This window comes from Alexandromys fortis, unplaced genomic scaffold (assembly GCF_014885135.2).
Source record: "Alexandromys fortis isolate MF-2015 unplaced genomic scaffold, M_Fortis_MF-2015_v1.1 scaffold_328, whole genome shotgun sequence".
NCBI classification, from domain to species: domain Eukaryota; kingdom Metazoa; phylum Chordata; class Mammalia; order Rodentia; family Cricetidae; genus Alexandromys; species Alexandromys fortis.
Genome location: NW_026068195.1, coordinates 515,452 through 532,873, shown reverse-complemented (window position 1 = coordinate 532,873; position 17,422 = coordinate 515,452). Strand labels below are relative to the sequence as shown.

Genomic DNA, 17,422 nt, shown 5'->3' with positions numbered 1-17,422 from the left:
ATTTTTACAACCTTCCTGGGAATAAACCCATAAACAGCAGTATGTTTGGTTTTGATCTTTAGAGGACAGTTGGAGAGTATTTAAAATTTTTAATAAATTTTAAATTTATTAATTCTACTCTCAAGAATTAATTCAGTAGGGACAAACTTGGAGGAAAGTGGAGACTCGGCTATAAAATGCTCTCTTAAGAGTGTTACTTTTGGAATAAAGTAGGGTTTATGATGTTTTGACCTCTTTGCAGTCACTCAAATGTGGGTGAAAAAAATATTAACTTATAAAGATGGTCGTGATATGCTGTTCAAAGATCAAGCAGTAGATCCCACTGAACTGTGAAGATCACGAGCCTATCTTTTCAAGTATAATTTTTCTTTAAGCCTAGAGTCAACTTCCAAAGTGCCATCAGTAAGTATTGCTCTTTTCCTTGGGGATGCATTTTCTAAATGTCTTACAGTGCATACACATTTGACTTCAAGTAAGAGAATAAAAATAACAACATATCTGGATATCGAGGCAGCACTTGAGTTTGTGAATAGCTGATCTCCCCATGTGGAGTGAGAGGACTTAGAAGTTTGGTCTGGACTGACACATTCATTCATCCATGATCCACTGGGCATTGTCTATGTATAAAGTATGGAGGAAAACCTAGAACAAATGTTTTATTTTTCTGAAATTTAATGAAAATGAGAATACACAAGTAAACATGTCAGAATGAAGGAACACATTCCCAGGGCATGTGAGGGCACAGGTCTGCTTAGGCGAGAGGTACCGACACTGGTAGTGAGTCCCATGTCCCTGCCAGTCTGCAAGGCAACTTCCACGTCACCTCACATCTCATTATGTCCTATGCTGGGAGTGTGTGCTTTGATGAACTTGATTCTCTGCAAATAGGCAACTCAGGCATCTGTGCTGGTTCCTATTAGCAGCAGTAAGTTACCCAGAACATCCAAGGTAAACAAAAATTTAGTGGTTATTCGATCGCACTAATCTCTATCCTCCACAAAGTGCTTTCAACCTATTAGGGAGACATCAGCATGACATCAGAAGGAGGAACTGAGACAAATTCAATGGGAACACTGCTCTAAGAACAGAGTGGGAACAATATTTATCTCACCGAGACCTCCAGGCTCTCAGACAGATTAAATTGGAATCGAACAAGCACATGCGTTCCTTTATTTATTTAGTTGGCAGAAGGTGCCTTATTTTATATAGATCACATAGCCATCATTGAAGATGTCTTCTATTTTTAATGTGTCACACCCTAGTGGAGAAAGCATCTGGCTTCTTGAAGGGCACAGTGCATTCTAAGGAGACACAGGAAAGGAAGGAGAAGTAGAGAATAAACACATACGGACCTCCTCCTAGAAGCTTCCTTAACTTGATCCTCTTTGCATCCTCTTTGAACCCAGCTCTCAGAATTTCCCCTGTGTTACTATGGTTTTGTTTTACAGCTGGACAAGCTGAGGTTGATTGTCAGAAACATACATGCCTATCGCTGCACACTTGGTAGCAGAGACAGAGTTTAGATCCGGGCCTGTCAGCTCTCAGGCTTGTGATTTGCCTGTATCATCCTGCTGTTTTGGAAGGCCATACTGCATGCATGTCATGGTGTCAGGTTAAATCAAAAGTGATGTAGAAACTCCGAGTGACAGGGCATGCAAACTTGGCACTTATTGCTGAAATTCTTCAGTTAGGCTGTGGCAGGCTTTCGTACGTTGGTATCAGCAGTGCCTGAGAGAGCTCGTGTTGAAGCGGGGTAAATCTGATGAGATTCCCATGGGCCTTTGCAGTTCCTCCGTGCGACTGATTTCAGCAGTGTTATTATCTCTGATGCTACATATAGATGGGTACGGCATGGAGATCTGTCCTGGAGTCTAGTGCCCAGGAGACTGCTCCTAGGTCAAGCATGTTTCATCCTTCACTCTGGTGAATGCCACATCCCCCTGACTCCACCCATAACCCCTGTGACTTGTATGCTGTGGTCCCACCATTAGAAGTGTGCTTAACTGGGGACACATATCGAAGGGGTGAGCAATTTCTCTTTGGGTTAGAGAATAAGGGCTGAGCTCATGGTACCCGACTTCTTGCTGACCTCCAAACATGCCGGCCCCTTTCTTCTGAGTGGCATCCTTGTTGTGTTGTTCATTTTGTTTCCGGCCTTCTAAAAGTCACTTTCCAGAACTAGACCATCTTGATCTCAGAGGCTTCTGTTCTGAGAGAAATATAGAACCACAGTTTTCTAGGCTTCAAGTTCTCATCAGATTAGCTCTGGAATGTCACACTCCCTTCAACCCTATAATGTCACTACATGGGTTGAAAATCATAGAAATGTGACCTTGATCTAGGAGTGAATAGAGTTTAACTTCAAAGCTCACCCAATTCAGTTACGTATTCTGGAAAAATTCTTGGAAACTTTGGTCTTATGTTGAGTTAAAGTCGGCTTCAGAAATTGCTCACTCAGTTTTATCAAAAAAGTTATATCCTACCTACCATGGAACCTTTACAAGATAGCTGATGACCCTGACTGAGAAGGGAAGCTTCTTGTAGCAGGCTTGTGGTAAGAACAGGTTTTAGGCAGTGTCTTCCAGCCATCGCTGTTGGAGTCCCACTGTCCCGTTTCCGTTGTCAGGGACTGTTTGGGAATTCTGTTTGTTTTCGACAACCTGACACCATAAAGCTCCAGTGCCCCACTGACCAGACTGAACTTTGATCAACCAGTGTTGGCCTTATTTTCATGGTTGAGATTTTACTTAGTGCCTCACACTAACGTCCCAGAACTGTACTGTAGGCAGTTTGGACTGCCATTACATGCCAGAAAACTGAATGCCAAGAAACTCTTCCAAATGTATCCCCCAATGTCCAATTGCTCTACTTTTGTCTAAAGGGTGAATTCATTCACCCCTCTGCCAATCCTTTCCCATGATGATAATTGTCGCTAGACTTCTAGCATAACCTTCAGTGAGATGTCTTCAGTGATTATTTCCTCTGGTTGTAGCCTAATACCTAACAATCCACTCAGCTTTGAATCCATCAATGGGTTAATTCCCTGATGCAGTTATTGCCCTCGTGATCCAATTACCTTTTCATAGAGCCATTGGCTGGGACCAATCTAATACAGGAGCCTTTTGGAGTGGTGTTTTTCAAAACCATAACAGAATCCACAGTTTCCCTCTTCTCCCTGTCTCCTCCCTCCCCCCTCCTCACCACTTCCCCCCTCCTCTCTTTCTTTCCTCTCTGACTGCTGAAGCTGAAGATGGCAACCATCCTGCTATCACTGGAGTAGCACCTTGCTGGGGGTTGGGAAAGACATTAGGACTCTTAAGTCCTCATTGGTTGGTTTTGCTTCCAGTGAGTTTATTTCTAGAGGTGGTGAATTTAATGACACCTCTCTGTTGTTAATAAAGAATGGCAGATGTGCAGATAATTTTGAATTGTGTGATGCTGTGAGAAACAAAACAGCCCTACTGGCATAATACCTGATTTAAATAATGAGTTAGCAGCATATTAAGTTTCAATGTCCTTGTTGAAAAGTGAAAATCTAAAAGATGTGTTTTTATGCAGTATGATACCCTAGTAATCCTGAACTTGCTTAATTCTCTTATTCTCAAATTCAGCCTCTTTGGATTATCTGATCAAATTCCCAGGGGTAAAAGTATTACACTCTTAAGATCCTTATATATCGACACAATCCTGACACAGTATATTCTTTGATCCTCAAACAGTGATTTAGAGTGTTAATTAGGACAAATACCCTTTTTATTTTGGTTTATTTTCTCTGTGTATTATGATCATAAACAAACTTGTAAGAAATTCTTTCCAATAATTGGCATCAACTAATATTAGAGAAAAAATAACCCATTTTCCCCTTTGTATTCTCCATCAGCTGTAAGCATGCTGTGGACTCTCCTCTTCTGTGTGACGTCTGTTGACCCTTTAGCATCAAAGCCAGGCCAGGGATGACTCTTTTCCTGACCAGTGCTGTACCTTTCCCTTATAATTAGAAATAACTTTATAATTAGAAATCAAGGCTCAAAGAGATTCCATGATTCATCCACGTTTTCATAATAAACAATGTCTGAGCTGGAGTCTACACCTAAGTTTTCTAGTTTCATGACCATCACACTATCTAAATTGGCAAAATAGAGGATGATGGTCTGACTCAGCTCAAGGTCACGGTCTTGTCCTTTTTAAGATCAACACTGGGATTTACTTACCACCCAGTTAGCTGTTCTCAACGTACATCACACATTTAATCCATCTCTCCAATAGCCAGTAACATTTGATGTTTGGGATTCCTGTCTCTGGTCTAACTGAACAATCACAAGCTTGGAGCTAGTCAAGGAAAGGTTTGTCTAGATCCATCCAATTACTACCAGTATATGCACTGGGAAAAACTCCAAGCCCATATCCTTCATACTGGAAATAACAAAACCTAGATTGTAGCGCTGTTGCAAAGGCTGAAGAAGAACACCTATAGGGTATTCAGTGTCCTGTAAAAACCTAGGCTTCCAGAGATCACCTCCCTCATTAGTGCCCGTTGTAAAAGTTTTCACACATTCTCTTAGCTGCGAAGATGCTGCCCCCAGAGAAGTGTTGACCAAGGTGGCTTTTGTTGCTACTGTAAGAGGATGTTAACTAGAGTTCTTTCCTACAGAAGTATGGAATTGAGCAGACACCAGATGTCAAGGAACATGTCAAACTAATCCGCATGCTTCTTTCTGAACAAAAATATTCCGTGGTTACCTTCATGATCTTGGTGTCTCAACTAAATCAGAGCTATAAAAGGAGACCATAGTGGCAAGAGGTACAAAGACTGGAGAAAGATGTCTTAGGGTTTGGTTGTGTTTTTATCTCAAACCCTCTGCTTTGCTTGAGGTCTAATGGGGGTGGATTTGGAGAGCTTGGTGTAGTTACTGCTGCAGCTCTTGATAGGGAACTGGGCTCTGTCTAATTCTCATGCAGGGAATCTAGAGGAATAATGACAGACTGCTTTGGTGGCAACCTCAGGGAAGGCTGGTAGAATCGCATTAGTCTGCATTCTCCAAGGTCATTCAAGGCAAAGGGACAAGTATCTTTCTTGTAGTGTATGTGGACCACATGGACGTGCTTATGATAGATATAATTGTTTCATCCTGAGACCCTTTCATTTCATTGCTATTCCACTGCTTTACAATTACCAGTAATTCTGCTCCTAAGGGATTTTAGAATTGGAGGAGACCCTCATGCTGTGGGAAGCAGCTAGAAATACCAGGGAATTGGAGCAACCAGCATCAACTTAAAATGAAGAAGAGTTAGGTGCTTCCCACATCTGTAAATGGCACAACTCCCTTGATTCTGAGCTAGGGTGATCCTGAGGTGTGCATTTGGCGCAGTTTACAAGATTTCATTGGTACTTGGCTTAATAATATTTCATTTCATGGCTTTTCATTCTTCCCTATTCCACTTTTTTGCTCTAGGAGAGGTATTCAGTACAACTTCTAAATACACTACTTCCATTCAAATTCTTGCCCCATGATATACTGAAACCACAACTAAGGGACAGTGAAAGAGAGCCTAGGAATAATTTTTTTTTCGGATTCTTGTCCAACAGATGATAAAAGGAAGCATTGCAATGGTGACGAGAGGTGCGGGTCCTCCCTGTCACACTGGACACCTCAACTAGGAATGGTTCCATCTGTGATGGAATGGAGGAGAGGATTTTGCAATATTATTGGCAGTTCTTAAGCATGGTAACAATGGTAATTATGAAGTCTGTGGGACTGTTCATTGATAAATACCATCATTAGGCTTAGGTGTGTTTCCAGCTAACTGCGCACAAAGGCTAGATGTGTGTCCCAGAAGAGTTCTCATGGCTGCCATGGAGAACGTTTTTCCTGGAGAGAAAGGCAAAATCAGCTGAAAGACAGGCATGAGATGGAATGTGAGTGAAGACAAATTGCAAAGACTAAATCTCAATCCTGGAAAAATTTTTAAGTTAAAGGTAAAATAATTTTTTTGATAGACAGAGTGTAGCTTTGAGATCTGAGATGGGAACATTTGAGTCAAATGTGAACTTTGAATTTGCAGATTGTGGTAAACATCTGGGTCTGTGGAGATAGTTGACTATTCATTGTTACAATGTAGCAGAAGAGGCGAACGGAAGGGAAGAGGAAACTATCTCAAGAAAGAAACCAGTTGGCTGAAGAAAGACTCCCCATGAAGGTTGGCTATAACAGAGTACACACACACACACACACACACACACACACACACACACACACACGCTAGAGGAATAAGAAAGAACCTAAGATTATTTCTTTCCACGCTCCAATATTTCTGTCAAAAACAATCCTGATTCAAAAGTCCTTCGTAAATTGTCAGGTATTATATTTGTAGTTTAAAAATGCAGACATATCTTTGAAATAAGTTACTCTGAGAGTCATCATGCATGTCAGCTTTTCATCCAAGGACTGAAAAATCTTCTACATAACTGGACAGAGGTACAGTGATACCAAGCTTTATCTGGTGATGCTGAAAAGAAAGAGGCCATTGGACTTTACTCTTTGATTCTCAGAGGGGATGCAGGGATATTTACACAGAAGGACCCAGCAGAAAGAACTGTGATGACTGCATACAATGTGAAGGAAGCCACTTAATGTCACTGTGCTCTGTCAGGAGTTCATCGGATAGCAGCTACAGTATCTGTGACCTAAACCAAGTGTTTCTCTTTTGCTATGCACTTTTATATTACAGAAAATAAAATCCAGGGTCAAATATATAGGCTGGTGTGAAAGGGCTCACCTAGCACACACATGACCCTGACTTCAGCCACCAACACCATATTAAAAGGAGGGTAGGGAAGCTGTACAATGTCCAAAGCTAGAGTCAAACTCAGGAAGCTCACCTCTCCTTTCTTTGTACGAGCTTTCATTTCTAATAGTAGGAGATAATTTGTGTTAGAATTATTTGTTTTTTCCAAACCTTATTGATTGATTCCTGGGTTCATTTTTTCCTCTTTTGTTCTAGATGGATTTCTGACTGGATGTCTCTTTCTATTTCCATATTACAGTCTTAGTTAAAGTTAACTTGTATAAAATAGTAAGTGAAATCATAATGAGATATGGGTAAAGCTCAAGGTGTCAATTTCTCATATTAGACTACTGTTTCTAACTCTATAAGGGCAAGATGTATGTTCTAAAGCAGGCGTGATGTGTGGTCCTTTCCATTAACATTTGGCAATGGCTAGACATAGTTTAGGTTGTCACACCAGGGAGGGGGATCTAGTGGGTAGATCAGTGGGGTAAATGTCTGCATCAACTTCCTGCTGCATAAGTAATAATCTAACTTAATAGCAAAATGAACACCTACTTACTACTCCTTGGTTCTTTCAATCAGAGGGTTACTGAAGGGTGGAAGAGCATCTACATCTCTTAGATCTGCTTAGGGTCTTAGCTGATCCAGATATCAGCTGGACTGGGCTCTTACGTGGAGCCTCTGGGGAAGAATCTCTTTCTATATTTTCCAGGTTGTTGTCAGAATTCAGTTCCTTTAAGTTGTGACAAGTCCCCGCTTCTTGATGACTGCCAGCCACAGGCTTTGCCCTCACTTAAAACAATCCCTGAGCTTGTTCCTGGCTCTCCACATCTTCTAAGTCAACACTGACATGATTCGAATTGTCGACTTCCTCTTGTGTTGCTAGAAAGAGACAAATCCATTCTTTGTAAGAGCTTTTATGATTGGATTTGCCCTACCTGATTTATTTCTGTATCTTACAGTTAAATATTTAGGTCTTTAATTACACCTACAAGAGTCCTCTCACAGTAGTACCTAGATTGGTTTTTGTTTTTATTTTCCGAGTAAGCATTGGATTTAACCGTGGGGAACCATCTTTAGAAGTCTACTTATTATAATACCCTACAGTATTATATACAAGACAGCCTTTTACAACCAAATTTTTTTATCTGGTTCTAAATGTCAATAACGCTTGGTCTAGGCATATCTTTTTATGCATGGTAAAAATATTTCCAGTCATTCTGTCGTATGAGAAGCTGGTCCACAGCCTACAGCACTTCAAAGAAACACATCCTACAGGGTTTCAGATCACGATTCAGAACTCCCATAATCCAAGAAATCACAAAGATTTTTTTCAATTATTTGATATATGTTGGTCCATCTCTCTTTACCCACCTCCCTCTGTGAGCTTACTGTATGTTCTTCTATTATTTGATGTAAGTGATGATTTACTGAAAATTTGGAGAATGAGGAAATTCTTTGCATTTGGACAGATAACCAGATTGCATGTGTCTGAGTAGGATGCAAACGCCTGATTTTAGAGACTTCCCTGTGGTCTCTCGTAGCATACATTGCGGCACATAGGAGCCACACAGTAGGTCTTTATTGAATGCAACAACTTCTGAAGATTATGTAACATGAAGAAAATCTTGGTACTCCTATATCCAGATTAAGTGGGCTTTGAGATTTCATTAGAGAAATAAATATTGAGGTATAAAAGGTCTGAAATAGGAGACTGGAAAGGCTGCTTAGTCAGTAACGTGTTTACCACACCAGCTTGAGGACCTGAGTTCAGGTTTCCAGCACCTACCTGCACACAACTTTGGGTGTGGTAGTTTGCACTCTAAATGCAAGCACTGTGGTTAGGCAGAGACCTAGTGCATCCTGGGGCCCAGTGGCATGTCAGTCTAGCCTGATTGGTAAGCTCCTGGTCTCAGCGAGGAACCTGGGCAGCTCCTGAGAAACAATAACTGGATTTGACCTCTGGCCTGTGCAACTTCTCCTTCCTCCATGCTCCATGTACATCCACATACATATGAATGCGCACACACACATATGTACACATACACACACGAATGTATACACTCACCTGTACCGTCCTGCAATACATACATCTGTACACAAATACTCATGTGAGGCGGGAAGGAAATATGTTTTGAATTCCTTGACTTTGACCTGAAGTCATGTTCTTTGTGTATTTCTAAGTTACAGAAATCATCTGGTCCAAATTTCCACCCCAGTTAGAGATCTCTTTGACACTCCTGAGGGGTTTAGTGTATGATTGAGTCCTTCCAGTTTAACCAAGAGTCAGATACTTCAAAATAGTACTTCTCAAAGCTTGTTTGCCTGTATGTTCTCTGAACTAAATTTGGAAAACAGTAGACCCCTTTGAAATTTTTAGTTGCCATGTAAAGCCCATATGCATAAATGTAGTAGTTGCAAAAGATGTGGTTTCTACACATTTCTTATCCCATATGGTCCCTATTTTACCAAACCCTCAGAACAATAGGTGAAACCCATTCACTTTGCAGACTTTGTTTTCTATATTATCTGTCAAGAAAATCCATTTCAAATTATCAATAGAAACAGTCCAGCTAGGGCTGTTTTTTTTTTTCCAAGAAAGAAAATGGGCTCATTTTTCAATTTAAATGAACCATAATACTTTCATCTCTGTTACAAACATACTACCTTTAAATTTCAAGATAAATCAATATATAGACAGATAAGACACAGAGCCTTAAAATGACTTTGTCCCCTGCATGATAGAACGTACAATTCCGTCAATATTTGTTACATATTTTTTTTATGTTGAATTTTTTCTTTTGGTCCCTTTTCATTCCTTCGGGAGCTATATCTCCTCCAGGTTTCTCTGTTTAGTCCCTTCAAACGATTTTCTACTATGAGTATTGCATAAGAAAGAGTAGGATCGGTGGTTGGTAAGACATGCTCACCTTTGGTGAAATAGGAGAAACAGAAGATAAGGTTTAACCCCAAATAGATATATTTGGTTTTTTTTTCTTTTTTTTTTTCAAATAGATATATTTGAAGTGAAAAGTTTACAGAGGGGTAAAGGACTTGGAAAATAATTTCCTTAAAACACATTGTACCCTCCTGGATGTGTTTTAAGTATATCTGCAAGTATGTATTTATCCACTTTGAAGACTCTTGATACCAAGCGATAACCTACCATTTACTTAGGGAAGTGTTCGCAGTATGGAGAGGACGAGTTGAAGCATCCTTCCTGCACTGTGGTTTAGTATGTGATCCCCGCTGATGACTGGCATTGAAAGATGCTGCGGTACCTGCCCCACTTGGCATCTCTAGGGGTCATATCCCAGGCCTATGGCCTTACATTCTCTGTCATTATCTTCGTTCCCCTCACTTTTCTAGTCATCTTGACACAGGGATGCTAACTCTCAAAATGAATGTTTTTTGAATTTGGCAGTCTAAAACAATGAAACATTTCTATTTCCCAGGATGAAATGTCAATGTTTGTGATTTTCTTTATAAGAAACTATTTTTTTTTTAGAAAATGCTTGCTGTGTGTTTGGTACTTAAAATAGTCCTACAAAGAAGATATTATTATTATCATTGCTGTTTTCTGCTTGCAGACAGGAAGATTGAACTGAAAAAGAAAACATAAATGACTAGACAAAAACAAGAATTTCATTCTGTGCCGTGTTTAGTTAGCACCTGGTTAATTTATTACTGGCTGGGTGAGGAGTTGATTTGACAGTAACACGATGCCATGAAGACATACCTCTGTAGGTGTTGAGAGGGCGGGGAGCAGAAGAGATAAGAATAGACATAAGGTCAGAATTATCTGCACATTCGCTGGTAACTTCTCTAACAGCTAAAGGGCTCATGTCATACATATAGAGTGAGAATCCATAGTGACCTACTGAAGTGACCTAGCACAGTTGCCATGGCTTTCACACTAGCCTGCCTAGTCCAAGGGTGTCTGTGGAGGTCTATGAACTGCTGCATAAAGGTGCGAATCCAAACAACAAGGACTTCCTATGTCTCCTTCTCTGATTTCAAACACATCTGCCTTCTCTAGTGGTTTTTGTTTAATCCAATGAGGACTAGTTAGAAATGGTAATATAAACTAGAAATAGAGATGCATATGTGCAGACAGGCAGAGGAGAAAGGGAGAGTGAAGAAGTTGTATACAGAAAGAAGAAAGGATGTTAAAAAACATTCTGAGAAGGCTGGAGAAATATCTCGGTGGTTAAGAGCACTGGTTGCCCTTCCAGTGTTCAATTTCCAGCACCCACATGGCAGCTCATAACCATTTGTATAACTCCAGTTCCAGGGGATCCAGTGTCCTCTCTCTGACCTCCACAGGTACCAGGGATGCAAGTGGTACACAGACATACACACAAACAAAACACTCATGCACATAAAATAAAAATAAATAATTAAAGAAATCTGAACTTAAGTGTCCTTCTATATAGTATATACTCCATAATTTTATATCACTTATTCTGGAGACAAGGCCTTCTGTAGCTGGTCTCATTTTCCTTACGTGGCTAGGGGTGACCTTGAATTTCTGATCCTCCTGCCTCCACCACCTGAGTCCAGGGTTATAGGCATATACGAGCACACCCAATTTTGGCAAGCCCATCACACATCACATCATCTGGAATCAGGTCATGTAAGAAGAGTCCCATACGTTATCCTATTATAAGATATTGCTGAGATATGTCTCCCTCTAGGAGAAACCCAATAACTTCCCAAAATCTTCGAAACAGAACACAAAGGGTTAATTCTGTGAAAAGATCTTTGTTTTTTAACAAGACAACTCCCCCCCCCCCCCCCCCCCCCCCCCCCCCCCCCCACCCCCCCCCCCCCCCCCCCGCATAAGATCCTCTTTAAATAGCCAGGTCTCTTTTGGAGTACTCAAAAATGGGTTTGCTCTACAACATGCTGATGAGACTCTTCAAGAAGAGAGTGTGCACAAACAGACCACTGTCTGTCAGGTCTTCATAGTGAAGCCTCATCTGTCACAGTGAAGCAAGCCAGGTTGCACCACCAGGTCCCCTCCCTCCGGGAAGGAAGGCTTATGCAAGCATCCAGGTCACTGGCCATCATGGACTGTGACTTTGGCAGGGAAGGGTGTCAATCTGGGGTCTGAAGGAGCTGGGCTTTATTAAGCATGTACTAATATTAGCTTAAATAGTTTACGGCACTCTTCTTACCGACAGAGCTGTAAAGATAGAGCCGGTGCTTCCCTCCTCTCTGTAGTGCTGTGGATAGAACCCAGGGCCTCTACATGTTACACAAATGCTTTAACACTGCTGCTCCCAGGGTCCCAGATGACGTGTCCTCAAATAAAGGAAAGCAGATTTGGGATGGAGGGAGGATATGATGTATCATTCATTGACGGCATGAGCAGAAAGAGGAAAGTGAGGATTTGGAGGGGCTAGATGGTAACATAGGGTCAGAAGGAGAAATCTTACTTTTCTTTTCATATCAGACCCCACTTCACAACTACAACTGATACAAGTGGGCACGTGGCATCCAGTGTTCCCGTCAGTCTTCCTTCCCGATTCATGGCAGGAGGAGAGGCAGGAACACAGGCTTCACCGTCCAACTCAGGGAGTAAACATTGCACTCCTTGCTAGACTCAAAGACAGGAGGTGCACAAGATGGGAGAGAAGAAAGAAACAATTTTAATGAGTTATCCAACTGTCCTTAGAGACCGTACAGATTTTGGTTTGCGTTCCAAGACAACTTTTCCAGTTACTTGCATGAAAAAAAAGTAAGCGCGCTCTGTTTTGAAGATAGCTACTGTAAAAGAATACACTAGTCCGGTTTCTGCAAGTGTTCCAAACTAGTCGTTTGCTGGTTACATACAAGAGTTGGCAGGCTGCTGAGAGTCTTTCTAGAAGATGTGTGCATTTAGCTTTAAAAGCTAATGCATCAAACACTTTGACAAAATTAGAGTCAGTGAAGGAAGACTTGTCAAGCAGCACACACAATACCGAGAACGTTTACAGGTCGGATGTTTTCTACCTTCCTCTTTCTAACTTCCCCTTTCGGCCTCCTAAGCCCATGCTTGCTTTGTGTGTTCACAAGGTGAGATCCTCAAAAGAGAGGGGGTGTTCAATACACCGAATGGAGCCTGGGCCCGGAGATGGACTGTGAGGAAGATATCCAAAAGCAGATGGAATGACATACTTTGGTGACTGGTGGAGACAACGGGGTCTCAGATGCACATTTAGGTCCCCCCCACTTCGGATTCTGCCACAGTTGTGTTGACAAATGTCCTTGTCATCTCTCTAGTACAGGCAGTTTATTGCTTAGGATCAGAGGCCGCAAAAAAAAAAAAAAAAAAAAAAAAAAAAAAAAAAAAAAAAAAAAAAAAAAAAAAAAAAAAAAAAAAGAAAGAAAGAAAAAAGAAAAAAAAAAAGGATTTGGGAGTAGCAAGAACTCTGATCAGTCAACAGGAAGAAAGTGTGCCCCCAGGGGACAAGGTTCTCCTGAGGCAAAATGTACCTGGAGACCGGTGGAGGATGAAGCTCAGAGCAATGGAAGAAGCAAAGCTTGCTTCTTTCCCAGACTAAGGAGTGCTAGTGCTGAAGGTGGGTTGCTGGGAGGGTGGAGGTGGGGGTGAGGGTGGGGTGGGCTTGCTCCTCCCAGCCCCAAAGCTGGGGAACAGCAGGGAACTGGGAATGGTGTTGACAAGGTTGTTATGCCAGGACAAGGTGTTGGGTATGAGGGTGGGTGGGGGCCTGAGGGGTGGCTTGGAGCCCTGGCGGTGGCTGCCTGACGTCACCGGCCTCTCTGGCAATAGGCTAAGAGCTGAGCTCCCTGTAGCAGCGGCGAAGGCAGCGGCGGCGGCGGCAGCAGCAGCAGCGGCGCGGCTCTGTCTCAGGTCCCTGCGCTCCGCGCCTTCTGCAGCCGTCACTGCAGCCGAGGCGGGGGCTCCTTCTCTGCAGCCGGTTGGCTATTCCAGGTAAGAGACAATGGTCCGGCTGAAGGCTTCCGTGACTAGGGAGCCCAGCGGCAGGATGTGGGCGGGTAAGACCACTCCCGCGGCCTGCGCAGGCACCTCTGGTCAGAGCTTCGGCCCCCGCCCCTGCCCCAGCGGAGGCTAGCGCTTTGCCTTGCTGCTCCGCAGTGCAACAGTTTGCACCTGCCTTTTGGGAGAGGCGAGGGAGCTGTGCTGCCCGCTGCGGGTCCTCCTGACTTGGTCCTCTACCACAGCCTCCGGGCCCTTAGGTCAGGGCCCGGGGAAGGCTGGAGACAAGGTCGGTTCCCCAAACTTTGCAGACGGGAACCCTTCCCCTTCCAGTTCCTGCTCTGGGAGAAAGAAAAAGGATACAAGACGCTGTCAAGTGGGAGGCTCAGGGAGATGGGGAGGAGGGGGGCGTTTGCGAGGATATGCCTCCGCTGAGAAGGGTGCTTCAGCTGTTTTTGATGGGGAGGAAGGGGGAGGAAGGTAGCAGGAAAGAAGGCTGGAGAAAGGTCGAGCATGATCCTGTGTGCCAGATCCAGCGTGTCAGCTGTGGCCAGGGACAGAGGCAGTGGGATGTATCCCCTGGGACTAGGACCTTGGGGATCTGAAGGTCCAGGGTGGAAGTCTGGATGGGAAAGGAAGCTTGCGTACAGGGAGCCTGCTCGGAGCAAATGCTGGCGAGAGTAGATCTTGAGAAGAGGTCCATGGTGCTCAGAGAGGAGGACAGTTGGCTTTCTGGGAAGTAGATAGAGAAAGCCAGCCTTGGCGGCCACTGTTGGTGACAATTAGAAAGTTGTGCAGGGGGCAGGGCGGCTGCCTTCTCTGCTGAGTAACCAGTGTCTCCGCGGTGCGGTGCGGTGCGGACACCAGACCCCATCTGAGCCAGCGGAGCGGCTGGCAGCCGCTCTCCTGCGCCGCTGGGAGCGGTAGGATTGGGTCGGTGGGTTGTGGAGATAACAGCAACCAAATGAGGGTCGCTTGGCAGTGGTGGCAGATCCCTCTCGTTCTCCACACTTGCCTTGGCGGTGGCCGGGACCCTAACTAATCCTGTTCTCTTTGCAGCACGGTGCCTGGGGAAAGGAAACTGGGCGCTTGGAGACAAGATCAAGGAGGACCGGAGACAATCTCCCTGGGGCCACTAGCTCTGGCCAGCTTGCCTGCCGGCAGTCGCTCCCTCAATCCCTCCAGCGCCAGGGAGCAGTTGGGGTGGCGTGGGCTCTTGTCCTCGTCTTGGCTGGTGGGAACCGTGTGTACAACAGAGGAAGCCTGGTGGGTCTGTCCCCTCTCAGCCCAGCGCCGATGAGTGCCAGGGCGCCGAAAGAGCTGAGGCTGGCACTGCCGCCTTGTCTCCTCAATCGGACCTTTGCTTCCCACAACGCTAGTGGAGGCAGCAACGCAGGTGTCCGCAGCTCAGGCGCAGGTGGTGGCACCTGCATCACGCAGGTGGGACAGCAGCTCTTCCAGTCTTTCTCGTCCACGCTGGTGCTGATGGTCCTGGTCACTCTCATCTTCTGCCTCGTCGTGCTGTCCCTCTCCACTTTCCACATCCACAAGCGTAGGATGAAGAAGCGGAAGATGCAGAGGGCTCAGGAGGAATACGAGCGGGATCATTGCAGCGGCAGCCACGGTGGTGGTGGGCTGCCCCGGGCAGGTGTTCAAGCTCCGATCCCTGGAAAAGAAACCCGGCTGGAGAGACAGCCCCGGGACTCGGCCTTTGGCACTCCCTCCAACGCCACCTCTTCCTCCTCTTCAACCCCTGGTCTCCTGTGCCAGGGTCCCTGTGCTCCTCCGCCTCCACCGCCAGCCCCCAGTCCACACGGAGCACACACAGCTTCCTCCTGCTTGGACACAGCTGGCGAGGGCCTTTTGCAAACGGTGGTACTGTCCTGATTGTGTAGCCCTCTCCTTACCCCTTCCTCGTTTCCAGCATCTTTGCCATCCTCGCTTTTGGTCCTCCTTTCTTCCTTTTCCATTCTCCTCTGACCCCTTTTTCCTCTGCCCTCTTTCCTTACCTGCCCATCCTTTTACTGTTTCTCCTCCGCCGAGGCACTGTGCGGTATTTGTAAATATTGGGCAAGGAAAGTCTCAGAGGAAGAAATAACGCTGATAATACTTTATTGATATTTATAGTAATTATTACACTATTATTAACACAGTCCAAGCGCATGACAAACCACATAACTTCTCATTGTTAACGATGGCTGCATCTTCCCTTTCCACCCCGTGTCCCCCTCAGTAAGGAGGAGAAACCGCACAAGCTACCAAATATATAAAAGGTGTTAACACAGGAGGGGAGGGGGCCGGTGATGTTGTATATAGCTGTCAAGTGAAGGTTTAGTCGCCTTTCTGCCCCTCCCCCATGGGCCTTCTTTCACGTTTCCGTTAGCTTCTCTCCCCTCCCTTTCCCTCACCTTTAGCCGGGCTCAGGCGTTAGTATATTATAAAGGAAACATCTACATTAAGCACCAGAGACCACAGAGAATGTCCCAGAAAAACGTTTAGGACAGGTAACCCCTTTCTAGTCAGTCATCTCTTCACTTTTTGGTTCCCCTGGGCAGTTTTTGAGTTTACTTTTAGAAATATCTCTCGCTGGCCGAGCGCAAAAAAGCAAAACCCATAGTATCCGCTTTTGCCCCTTCCATCCTCCTCTGTCCTCCCCACTTGCACACTTGACTGGTGGCAGCTTTCTGTTTTTGTTTTGTTTTAGCCTCAGAGACATCGGGAGCTGTCCAGCTATGTCTGGTGCTGAATATGTCTCGCCTTCCTGATTACTTCCTCTGGTTGTGCAGGCCAAAGAAGGAGCTATTTTGGAAAGTGATTGTCTTGGTTTCGATTGGTTTCTTTCTTCTTTTTCTACAATTGGATTAGCGTGCACTATTGTTTTGCTTATTATTGAACATTGCATAAGTTACCTTTATGTAAAAAAAAAAGTATTAGGTAATGTGCCGTTCTGGAAATGCAGTATCTAACCAACCAATATGTTTCTGTTTTATTTTTAGAACAAGTGCACCTTTGTTATATACTTATTATATTGGTACCAAATACAGCAGAAAACTATAGTTCTGTGATATGTCCTCCGATCTGTATATTCTTGTTCTAACTTTCCAGCTGTTGATATAATGGTTGCCACTGGCTAAGGAAGTCAGTGGTGCAGGCCTGGCTTCTGTTTCTGGAAGTGTTCTTTTGTATTTTACTCTGTAGTAGACTATTATAAAAAAAGATGACACCCACGTTTCCCTTTTTCTTTTGTGAATAGCAGAAACAGCCACAACAGAAAACAAACAATGGGTGCGCAGGAATGCCATCTATTAAATCATGGTTAATATTTCAACAGTGCCTGTGGTTCTCTGCATGCAGCTACCACCTGGAGGCAGTGGTGTGTGTGCTTGCTTGTACTGTATGTGTCTGGGGGAAAGACTGGTGGAGATGTTGGGCAATTTGGATGACAGGACATGCAAATTTCCAAGTTAAATCAGTGAATGCTTACAGGATAAAAAAAATGTCTACAGCTTGTCTAGTTACAACTCTGTACCTGCATCTGATAAACAGCAACGGAGGAGGATCTTTCTTCTTTTCTAAGTCTGGCTTAATTAGCCTCCCAGAACAAATAGAGAATATTGAGGAAAAAAATAAAGTGAAAGAGAAGATAATTCTTTTGTCCTCTCTTCAAACATCAGGATAAACACATCT

At 44.0% G+C, this 17,422-nt stretch overlaps 1 protein-coding gene across 2 annotated transcripts; it reads left to right on the top strand.

The window, feature by feature from the left end:
• Positions 1 to 13,549: 13,549 nt before the first annotated feature.
• On the top strand, positions 13,550 to 17,063 carry CUNH11orf87 (chromosome unknown C11orf87 homolog). Of its 2 annotated transcripts, none has more exons than XM_050129695.1 (2): positions 13,550 to 13,729; positions 14,795 to 17,063. In XM_050129695.1, exon 2 carries the CDS (start codon positions 15,032 to 15,034, stop codon positions 15,620 to 15,622), a length of 591 nt encoding a protein of 196 aa, XP_049985652.1. In that variant the 5' UTR covers positions 13,550 to 13,729; positions 14,795 to 15,031; the 3' UTR covers positions 15,623 to 17,063. The 2 variants fall into 2 exon arrangements, with proteins under 2 accessions (XP_049985652.1, XP_049985651.1); XM_050129694.1 differs by lacking the exon at positions 13,550 to 13,729 and adding an exon at positions 13,751 to 14,024.
• Positions 17,064 to 17,422: the final 359 nt, after the last annotated feature.

What these genes read in the sequence shown, in the direction of transcription:
- CUNH11orf87 (XM_050129695.1), top strand. Translation starts at nt 15,032, where the DNA reads ATGAGTGCCAGGGCGCCGAAAGAGCTGAGGCTGGCACTGCCGCCTTGT.